Source organism: Lynx rufus, unplaced genomic scaffold (genome assembly GCF_022079265.1).
Source record: "Lynx rufus isolate CCGP_SWC_20201006 ecotype Redwood Valley unplaced genomic scaffold, mLynRuf1.p SCAF_8, whole genome shotgun sequence".
In the NCBI taxonomy this organism is placed as follows: Eukaryota; Metazoa; Chordata; class Mammalia; order Carnivora; family Felidae; genus Lynx; species Lynx rufus.
The window spans coordinates 1,734,306-1,745,081 of NW_025814896.1; the positions used below are offsets into that span (position 1 = coordinate 1,734,306).

The 10,776-nt window shown below is 68.2% G+C and overlaps 1 protein-coding gene across 1 annotated transcript; it reads left to right on the plus strand.

The window, feature by feature from the left end:
- The first annotated feature begins 6,669 nt into the window (after positions 1–6,669).
- Positions 6,670–10,205, plus strand: HRH3 (histamine receptor H3). Its single transcript, XM_047069741.1, has 3 exons — positions 6,670–6,919; positions 7,994–8,160; positions 9,285–10,205. Exons 1-3 carry the CDS (start codon positions 6,670–6,672, stop codon positions 10,203–10,205), a joined length of 1,338 nt encoding a protein of 445 aa, XP_046925697.1.
- The last annotated feature ends 571 nt before the right edge of the window (positions 10,206–10,776 follow it).

Consider the following 10,776-nt stretch of genomic DNA (forward strand, 5'->3'; position numbering starts at 1 on the left):
GACGCTCGGGAAGAAGGCGGTCTCGCAGTCCCGGCTGCCCCCGGGGACCCCCACCCGGGGGCTCTGTCCCGGGGGCCTCCCACCGAGCTCCCGGGGCCCAGGCCCACCCCCAGGAGCATGCCCGGGCTCCCTGGGCCCTGCCGACGAAGGCCGTGCTGGGGGAAGGGCCAGGGGCCCCCCACGGGACCCCCCACCCCGTGGCGGGTGCGGGGGGCGACCTCGGCTCGCCGCCGACCACCCTTCCCCCTCCGTCCTTCCTCTGCCCTCCACAGGGGTGGGGTTCTAATGATGTCAGCCCACGCTGCCGCAAGCTCAGGCACGGCTGCCAGCCACCAGGATTAGGTCTGAGCCAGGCCAGTGGCACTAATTCTGGGTTTCTGTTGGCAGCCCCCCCCTTCCTCCCGGGGAGTGAATGAGAGCGCAGGAGGGCAGCCCAGCCGCAGGCAGCGATCTCAGGGACACATCCCCTGCTGGCAATGGTGAATACAGGGAAAAGACAGATGGCGAGAAGCTGCTGTTCTCTGAGCTCCTGGATACAGCCGTGTCTGAAACCTACCCCCTGGACCTTTCAGCCACAGGCCACAATCAGTACCCCCTCCCTTAGGGGTATCGAGTCGGTTTTGTCATTTGCAGCCACACTTCAGCAACTGTATCCCTGGTCCTCCCGTCCCCTCTCTCCTTCCGGCCACCTGGGCCCTGGGCCCAATTCAGCTCTGTCCCTAAAGGCAGGGAAATCAGACCCAGCTTTTATTCCAAATTGGTGGCGTCCAGAGCCATTCTGGTCACACCCGGACCCTGAACTCATCAGGACGCACCAGGAGCTGGCTCAGAATGTCACCAAGAGAAAAAAAAGAAAAAAAAAAAAAGACAAGGAACAAAAAAAGAAAACTCTGCATTCCCCGTATTCAAATGAGCTCCTGCAGAAAGAGAGAAAGCAAACAGCAGTGGTTCCTCTGAAGAAGTGCCACCGCGCTGGACCCAGAGGCCTGACGAGTGCTCTGGCAAATGTGCCGGGGCCGTCACCAGCAGGACAATCGCCCCGCAGCTGGGCCTGGGCAGTTCCACGCCTCCATTATTCCTCATTAGTGGGCACGTCCCACGCGGCAGGGCAGCGCGCTGCGGGAACAGCCGCGGGCACGCGGTTGGTTGAAGGAGAAAGGTTTTTCCAGCACAACGAGGGTGGCTAATGGCAGAGCCCGGTGACAGCGTAGGACGCAAGGGACAGCGGCCTGCTGGTCTGACACGGGCAACCCCCAACTTTGTTTCTCCGGCGCGGAGCTCCTCTAACCCAGGACCCAGGAGGAGGGGGGCGGGCTGCCGCGGGGCCCGGCTTCTGATTCCAGAGCTGGGGCTGGGCCCTGGGGGCTTGTCGACGTCTGTTCCAGAACGTCCAACGGGCAGTTGAATCTCGGGCACCCCATTGGCCCCAGTCTGCCCCTCCTGCATGCTCCCTGCCCACCGGTGCCACACCCTCCTCCGAGCCACTTGAACCCAAAGCCTGAAGTCAGCCTTGACCTCTGCCTTTGTGTCACACGCCTCACGGGTCAGCTTCAAAAGACACCCAGGATCCGGCCAGGTCTTCCGCCCGCACTGCCATGCAGGGCGGGGCCACATCACCCTCACCGGGGGCACCTCCCCCCGCCCTGGGCCTCTGCCCTCCACCCCGCCAGACTCTGTGCACCGAGGAGGGGGGCCCGGCACAGCCCGGAGCCCTGCGGGGCCTCCGCCTCCAGGCAGCACGTCTGCCCTCTCCCACGCCGTCCCCTTGCTCTGTGCCCCAGCCACAGACACACGCTCCCACGTCCTGGTCCTCTGCTCCCGCAGTTCCCTCTGCCTGGAAGGCCCTTCCCTCCAGACACCAACCGGGCTGCTCCCTCCCTCCTCAGTCCTCAGTGGGAGGGACAGCTGAGCCCCTCTGAGTGCTGCAGGTGCTGTCCCCTGCACGTGGGGGCCCCCCCGGGGCTGCCCCAGCCTCTCTCCTGGGGGGACAATTGGAGGACAGGGATGGCGGGCGAGCCCCTTTGCTACGGCCGGTCTCGGGGCTCAGCTGGGGCTCAGCCCCTCCCTCCTCCACGGTCCAGCCTACCCGGCCAGCCTCATCCCACCTCGATGTCACCCTGCAGGTCTTGGGGGCCTGCCTGGGAGGGTGACCCACACCCTCACCCCTGAGGGTCTGAGTCCCTGGTTGCTGTGCCTTCTCAGGCTGGGACAGCTGCCCTGTCCACGCACATGATAGTCACACGGGGGCCCCACGGTGCCAGGAGGGCCCTGCACTCCGCACGTGTCCCCACGGCCGCTTTAGGTCCCAGCAGCCCCACCCCTCCTGCTGACGGAGCCCTGACTGCTCCTCCTGTCTGGGCCCAAGGGGCTCGAAATGCCAGGGAGGCAGTTGAGGCTGAGTTCACCAGGCCCTTGCCCGTGTGTCCGGGTGCTAGTGTGCCTGTGGGAGGGGGCCTGTGACCCTGCAGAGCCCCGGGGGTGGGGGTAAAATTCCTCCGTGGGCCACGGCGTCCGGGCGTTCGTTCTCCTCCCGCCGGGCATGCAGTGCCGCGTACAGACCGGTTCGTTCCGCTGGGTCCCGTGGGGCGGCGCCCGCCCTCTCGGCCATTGCCCTGCTGTGGTGCCTTGGAAGGCTGTCCGCGTCTGCGTCCTGCGAAGCGACCCAGTCCAGGCTGGCGCGGCAGGCCGAGCGGGCAGCGGACTCCACGCTGATGGGCCCTGACAGGGCGCCGCCCGGCATGGGTTTCCCTGTCCTCGGGTCAGGCTGCCATGAGGCCCTGGGTCACGGTGACGCGCCCACACCCGAGCCCGTCTGTGAAGACCGGCCAGTGTGGAAGGGGCCCAACGTATCCAATTCGCCACCAGGCGGCGATTTGTTCTCCAGAAGAATGTGCCATTTTGGGGACTCGGCGCTGGTCTCTGTTGCCGGCGGGGTCGGACGTTCAGAGGAGGCGGTAGCCAGGTCGTCCTGGGCAGGTGGGAGCCCGGGCTCCTGGCTCACGCGTGGCCCCTGGCGCGACCGCTCTGTGCCATCACGCCATTCCCGGGGAACACTGGGGCCCATAGGCACACGTCCATCCACACGGCCCCAGCCCAGAGTCCTTGTCCCCACCTCTGACCTGACCGACCAGCCCCGCGGGCTTTGGACCCTGCCCCCGAACCCACAGATGTTGTCACCTGGGCCGTGTTCTGGCCCACGCGGCACCTGCCACCAGGGGCTGGGAGTCCCACCCACTGGGAAGACGTGCGCCTCGCCTCAGCTCCAGTTCAGCAGCAGACCCCTGTGCCCCACTCTCTTGAGAGGAGAGCTGAGTGGCACACGCCGTGGCTACCCCCGGCCTGTGCCCTGACACCGTCTGTCCCCTGCTTTGCTTCATTTCCTACAACCGTCGGACGGAGGCATTTACTCAGTCACCGCCTTATGCCGGCCTCCCTCCGTTAGGAGAATGGGCGCGATGCCTGATATGTAGTAGGTGCTCAGGAAAACCTTGTTGCATGGATGAATGAACGAATCGATCGATCCGTCGGTGGGTGAATGATCTCCTCTGTGTGGGGTTTGCAGGAGATTCTGGCTGGAGTTTGTGTGAGTGGGGTGCTTGCTCTACGGCCCCTTTGTGAGACTGGACGTTTGGCACACCAAATGGAGAAACTGGGGCACGAGCCACTCTGCGAGGGTCTCGGTGAGCCAGAGGAGGGCCCTGCTCCTGTCCCCCAACCATCAACCCGACTGTCCCAGGGTCTTGGAGGGTCCATGCCATCCAGGGACCTGGATACTCACTTCTTGGGACAGAACCCCCCGGGCAAGATGTCCTGTGCACAGCCGTATGAGGACCTGCCTCATTCACCCCAAATTGCCTTGGCCCAGTTGGGCCCAGCCCAGCGGACATCAGGCTTCTGTCCAACCAAGGTCAAAACTGGCCTCAAGGGCCTTGATGTCAGAGCCGGGCCAAGAGTGTGGCTGTTAAGTGAGGGGCCTCTGGCCTCGTGTGACCTTGGGCAGGTGGCTTTCCCACTCTGCACAGGGACCTTCGGTCCTATCCACCTTTGAGGGCAAATGGGAGTTAATGAGGTCATGCATGTAAATGCCAGGAGGAGGTGCTCACCAGTCTTGGCCATGGTCACCCTCAAACTTGTGGGTCAGCCCTGGCCCTCCCTCTCCTGATGGCCTCAACTTACAGAGGCCGTCTCCACCTCAGGAAAACACATGACTCCTTTGAGTCATATAGCTGGCCCCCCAGTGCCAGGGTCTAACTGAGTCCGTGACCCCTCCAGCTGCTGTGGGGACAAAGACTGCCAGGGAAGGCTCCAGAATATTGAGAGCCACAAGGACAACCACGGCCAGCTTCACCGAGACTTCAGAGGGGCTGCCCTCTACACAGACTTCCCCTTGACTTGTCCCTCCATCCCGTACAATAAGCAACACGTAGTCCTCATCCCAGGGGGGACACCGAGGCTGGAAAAGGGGCTCCCAGCTAGTGAGAGAGAGCCAAAGCCCCCCTCCAGTCCCCCATCAAACTCCATCTCCCAAGGCCAGGGGTGAAGGGCACCCACACAGCACCATCCGGCCAAGGCCAGCCTTGGGCGACTGGGAAAGAGCAGGGCCTGGGGGACCCGCTCAGCAGGGAGCTGCTGGCAGACAGAGCGTGGGGCGCAGAGTCCCGACCCAGGACCAAAGGTGCGGGAGAACTTGGGGGATGGCAGTGATGGGGTCCAGCGGCTCTCTGCTCCTCCAGAAACTCTCTGCGTGGCTCGCCTCACCACCAACTAGCTGCCTGGTCCTGGCACAGCCCTGCCCGCCAGGCACACTGGGGTGGGGTGAGGAGAAGCCCGGGAGCCTGCAAGAGGAACGGGGCTCGCTGGTGGAGGGGAGTACAGCCAGGTGCTCAGAGAGGGCTTCTGGGAGCACGAGCTGGAGCCCCGCACTCCTCCTCCAGCACGGGGCCGTGAGAGGCCGCGGAACAGTGGGCCCCCTGGGGCGAAGGTCCGGGGTCTCCTGAGGAAGGGTTAGAGGGAGCCTAGCCTCCTCCACTTCCCAAAGTTTCTGAAGTATCTCTTGGGGCCAGGGCAAGAGACGGTCCCCGCGTGCTGAGGAAGCCGCGGTGGTAAGTATGGGAGCGCCTGTGTGTGCCGGCGGGACAGCAGCCCCTCCCCCCAGCCTCGCTGCCCCCACCCCCCACATGCAGACTCGCCCATTTCTGTCCTCCTGGAGGCTTCCGCAGATGCGCGCCGCTGGAGACAGAGCAGAGAGAGTCGCCGCTTTTCTCTCCCTCGGGCGCTGTTCCCTGGCTGTCTGCTGTCTGCTGTGTGTGTGTCTAACTGCCGTTCGTGGGTCCCCAGCCTGACGCTGGGTGGCTGTTTCCTTGGTCTGTGGGTGTCTGTGTGTCTGAGTGTGGGCGCATCTGTCTGTCTCGCTGTGTCTCCTGCCGAATCTGTCCTTGACCCTGTCTATCTGAGCATGTGTGTCTGGGGGGGAGGGGGTGCTCCTTCCCGCCGCCTCTCCTCCCACCCCCCCCCTCCTGCAGGCGCTAACGCAGCCGCGGCAGCTGCTGCCTTGGCTGCGCCCTAAGCGCAGTGACCTCGCCTGTCCCTGCAGCGGTGACCGCCTCACTCTGCTGTCAGCAGGGGGAGGGGGCCATGGCCAGGCTCTGAACCTCTGGCCTCTCCCTGCTCAACCTGGGGCCCGCCGGAGCCCCGGGGGGGGGGGGTGCTCCCTTCCCGGCTGGGCCCACTTGGCCCCCCATCTTCCCTTATGTAACTCCACAACCGTCTGCGCCTTGCAGGTCACCCTAGACCCTGCGCTGGGCTCTGCCCAGAGTCCCACGCATATGGGGGCTGGAGCGGACCCCTGGTCGGGGCCCCTGCTCTCGGAGGCCCCTCCCCCTCCTTTCTCCTTGGGACGTTCCTTCCCCTGAGACCCGCTTGCCTGAAGCATGACAGGAGGAGGGGTCCCGCGGGGCAAGTTCCCCTGGGCGCAGGAGCAGGTGCACCCCTCCCTGCATTTCAGGTCCCCACAATCGTCCCGACTCCCGACGAGGGCCCGCCAGGGTCGCCGGGGTTGAGGGCGCGGGTTCAGGCCCGGCGGCGCAGGTACCGGCTCCTGTGCGCGCGGGCCGGCTGGCAGCAGGCGCGCCCCCCGCCCCGGCGCCCGCCTGCTCGGGCCGGGCTCTCCGCCAGCCGCCGAGCGCTCCTGGCTGGGGCTCCGGCGGCCCGGCGGGCACGCGGCGCTGTCCGTGGTGCTGCCGGCGCCGGGCGGGGCGGGGGCGGGGCGGGGGCGGGGCGCGGGCGGCAGCCAATGGCGGGGGCGCTGCGCGGGGCGCGGGGGGCGGCGGGCTGCGCGCGGGGCGCACTCGGCTGCGCGCTGCACTCGGGGCGCACCGGCGCTCTGGCGGCGGCTCGGGCTCCCGCTCCGCTCCGGGTCCGCCCGGGCTGCAGCGGTCGTGCCGCTGGCCCCGTTCGGCTCGGATTCCGGCCCGAGCCCCCTCGGCGCCGCCAGCCCCGGCCCCGTCCCGGGTCTCGGCGCCCGCGGACCATGCGCCGGGCACCCCCCGGGGAAGCCGGCCGGGCCGAGAGCCCGCAGACACCAGGCTCCCGGGCCGGGGCCCCTCCCGGCCGCCCGGCCGGCGGTCCGCGCCCTGCCCCGCGCCCCGGCGCCGCCTGAGCCGGCGGGTCATGGAGCGCACGCCGCCCGACGGGCCGCTGAACGCGTCGGGGGCGCTGGCGGGCGAGGCGGCGGCTGCGGGCGGGGCGCGCGGCTTCTCCGCCGCCTGGACCGCGGTGCTGGCCGCGCTCATGGCGCTGCTTATCGTGGCCACGGTGCTCGGCAACGCGCTGGTCATGCTCGCCTTCGTGGCCGACTCGAGCCTCCGCACCCAGAACAACTTCTTTCTGCTCAACCTCGCCATCTCCGACTTCCTCGTGGGTAAAGCCCCCAGCCCCCGCCCGAGCCCAGGAGTGTCCAGCCTGGCCCGGCCAGCAGGGATTGGAGCGTGGACCTAGGGCGCCTTTCTGTTCGGGCACACGGCCCCGCCAGGGAGCCCTGTTTGGGGAGGGGGCGTCCGGGACCCGGGGTGGGGCGGGGGGCGCGGGCGAAGTTCCTTGCCTCCCCCACCCGGGACCGGGGCTGGGGGGTGGGGGGGATGTTCCTCGGGAAGGGGCCCCGGCGGGCGGGCGGGCGCTTGGCCAGGCGCGAGGCGCAGCGGCCGCGAGTGCACACCGCTGGCTCTGCGCCGTAGCCAAACAAAGGCTGCTGGCGGACTCAGGACGTGCGGAGGGCGCTGGGAGAGGTTTGGGGGAGGGGACATGGAAGGGAGTTTTTAGAGCCGTGTTGGGGGAGGGGGGCGTGGGGGAAGCGGGGTGGGGTGGGGGAGATGCTCGGAGGAGCGCGCTCTCACGTGTCCGTGCACTGCTGCCGGCTTGGGGGCGGGGCGCGCGGAGGGGGCCCGAGCACCAGACACCTGTTGGGGCTGCTAAGTGCGTCTGCCAGACCCTGGGCCGTGGGAGCGGCTGGCGTGGTGGCAGCCAAATGCCCTTTGGGTCGGGAGAAAGGCGTTCTCTCTTTCTGAGCTGAGGAGGAAGGGCTGTCCAAAGGCTGGGTTAGGGGCTGGGGTCCAGCAGGTGGAAGAGGAGGGAGGAAATTTTCCTGCCTCCCTTTGGGGCCTGGGAGGACTGCACAGAAATGTGGACGTACGGAATCAAGGCTTGGGGGGGGGGTCTCATCGTGCCCGGAGGTCCCCACCCCTGGATCTTCCCTCCTACCTCCAAGTCCAGGGGACGCCAGTGGGACTGGAAGCTAGGCAGGGGCTGAAGGCCAGTCGCAGGGAGGAGGGTGTGCCTAAGAGACAGGGCGGAGGCAAGGGCAAGGTCAGGGTTGCCGGTCCCAGGAAAGCGGCCGTTGCGCCACCCCCAGGTCCTGCCTGTCTCTCCACTGTGGTGGGTTTGACCCCAGGCCCCTGTCCAGCCATGGCCCACCGTGGCCCTGCTCTCTCTCCTACAGGGGCCTTCTGCATCCCACTCTATGTGCCCTATGTGCTGACTGGCCGCTGGCCCTTTAGCCGTGGTCTCTGCAAGCTGTGGCTGGTGGTGGACTACCTACTCTGCACCTCGTCCGTGTTCAACATCGTGCTCATCAGCTATGACCGCTTCCTGTCAGTCACCCGCGCTGTGAGTCTGGGAAGCCGGTGCCCCATGTTCGCTCCTGGGAGGGGGGTGGTCAGGAAGTGGCCACAGCAGAGGATGGCCACTTCCAAGTTGCGGGCAGTACCGGGTGGGCTTGGTCTCTGCTGGCCTCACCCCGGACATACCGGGTACTCTATGGCCAGCCGCCCACTCAGTAGCCATTTGCTGCCGGTAGGACGGGTCCTGGGCCAGGCGGGAGGCACGTCTGGACCCGGCATCGGGTGTTCCCGAAGGAAGGGGGGCAGTTCAGCCTCCGCCCTGGAGCAGGTGCAAAGTCTGGAGGGCTGAGGGAGGATCCGGGCCAGAGGTCGTCGGTGGTACCCTCCCCACCGTGCGCTCGTGTGTGTGTGTGTGTGTGTGTGTGTGTGTGTACATGTGCGCACAAGCGTGCCCCCGGAAGTCAGTCATCAGCTTCTGGCTCCACGAGCTCTTCCTGGTGCGAGTAGTCACCGTGAGCCAGGGACGCTGGGCGGCCTGGGCTTCCCGCATCAGGGCCAGGCGGGCACGGGGGCAGCAGCCGGAGTCCCGGTGGGCCCTCTTCTTTGAGATGACTCTGCCAGTCACTCTGAGCGCCCTCTGCTGGGGGCCCCACGTGTCCCCGCCTGGAGAGGCCACGAGACCGTGCAGGGCAGGGGCTCAGGGTCCCCTTGAGCCAATCCACCTGTGGTCTCCGCCTCTCTCCCTGAGCCACCAGGGAAGGGAGGACAACTTCCACCGTGAAGATTGCACGAGACACGCAGCAGGTGCCGGGGGCACGGAGCCCGGCACGGGGGGCGCTCGGTGGGCAGGGGAGGGTGACAGGACCTCCCCCACCCCCCGGGTGCCCACGGCCAGCAGGGGTAGCACACAGGCAGCCTGGCATGAAGTTAGCGTCTGGGGACGATCTGAGGGAGGTTGCATGACCGCGGGAGAGTGTGCTGGGGCCTCAGCCGGCCGGACCCACGTGGGGAGCGGGGGAGGGGAGGGAGGCCGCGCGCAGAGGCCCAGAGGCTGCGGCGGTGGGCGGTGGGGGGGGGGGCGCGCGCGGCGCGGGGTGTTGGGGGAGCTCCCAGTCCCCTGTTGCTGCTTCCCCGGGCCCCTTCCCTCCTGACCCAGCGTGTCCCGGGCAGGTCTCCTACCGGGCCCAACAGGGCGACACGCGGCGGGCGGTGCAGAAGATGGTGATGGTGTGGGTGCTGGCCTTCCTCCTGTACGGGCCGGCCATCCTGAGCTGGGAGTACCTGTCCGGCGGCAGCTCCATCCCGGAGGGCCACTGCTACGCCGAGTTCTTCCACAACTGGTACTTCCTCATCACGGCCTCCACACTCGAGTTCTTCACGCCCTTCCTCAGCGTCACCTTCTTCAACCTCAGCATCTACCTGAACATCCAGAGGCGCACCCGCGTCCGGCTGGACGGGGCGCGGGACCCCGAGCCCCCGCCCGAGGCCCAGCCCTCCCCGCCGCCCGCCGCGCCCGGCTGCTGGGGCTGCTGGCAGAAGGGGCGCGGGGAGGCCGTGCCGCTGCACAGGTCCGGGGTCGGGGCGGGCGAGGCGGCCCCGGGCGCCGAGGCGGGGGAGGCGGCCCCCGGGGGCGGCAGCGGTGGGGGCGCCGCGGCCTCGCCCGCCTCCAGCTCCGGCAGCTCCTCGCGGGGCACCGAGCGGCCTCGCTCGCTCAGGCGGGGCTCCAAGCCCTCGGCGTCCTCCGCGTCGCTGGAGAGGCGCGTGAAGATGGCGTCCCAGAGCATCGCCCAGCGCTTCCGGCTGTCCCGGGACAAGAAGGTGGCCAAGTCGCTGGCCGTCATCGTGAGCGTCTTCGGGCTCTGCTGGGCCCCGTACACACTTTTGATGATCATCCGGGCCGCCTGCCGCGGCCACTGCGTCCCCGACTACTGGTACGAGACGTCCTTCTGGCTGCTGTGGGCCAACTCGGCCGTCAACCCCGCCCTGTACCCGCTGTGCCACTACAGTTTCCGCCGAGCCTTCACCAAGCTGCTCTGCCCCCAGAAGCTCAAGATCCAGCCGCACAGCTCCCTGGAGCACTGCTGGAAGTGAGCCGGCCCTTGGCGGGCACCCGGGGTGGCGGGGGGGGGGGGGGGGCCTCCCACCGCCGCCCCCGCCAGGCTCCGGTTTCCTGGGCAGCCGGCCACACCGCCCCCGACCTGGCCGCCCCCGGGCGTGAGCCACGCCTCGTCTCCAGCCCGCCCTAAATGCCGCGGCAGAACCTCTCAGACCGTCCGCCTGCCGCGGGGGCAGCTCGCCGGGCCGGCCAGAGCGGCCCCTGCTGCCTGAACCGGAGCCTGGTCGCCCACCCCGCCGCTCAAACCCTAGCTTCACCCCGGGAGGAACAATCCCAGCCACGCCGCCCGCGCCCCACAGACGGTCCGGTGGCCGGTGGCGTCCACCCTTTTGCACAAGTGCTGCTTGGTGTCCTTCCCAAAGCGAGTGATCGGCGTGCGCTCCGGGCCTCGTGAGCAGTCTGCCGCTGCACGTGCACACACCTGCGCACACCTGCACACGCCCCGCCCCGCCCCCCGCCCTCCCCACAAGCCAGGGCCACGGGCTCTGCTGCTGTCTGTCCCCTGCTCGAGCCCAGGCCCCGGCCCCCTCCAAGTCCCTGCGCCCC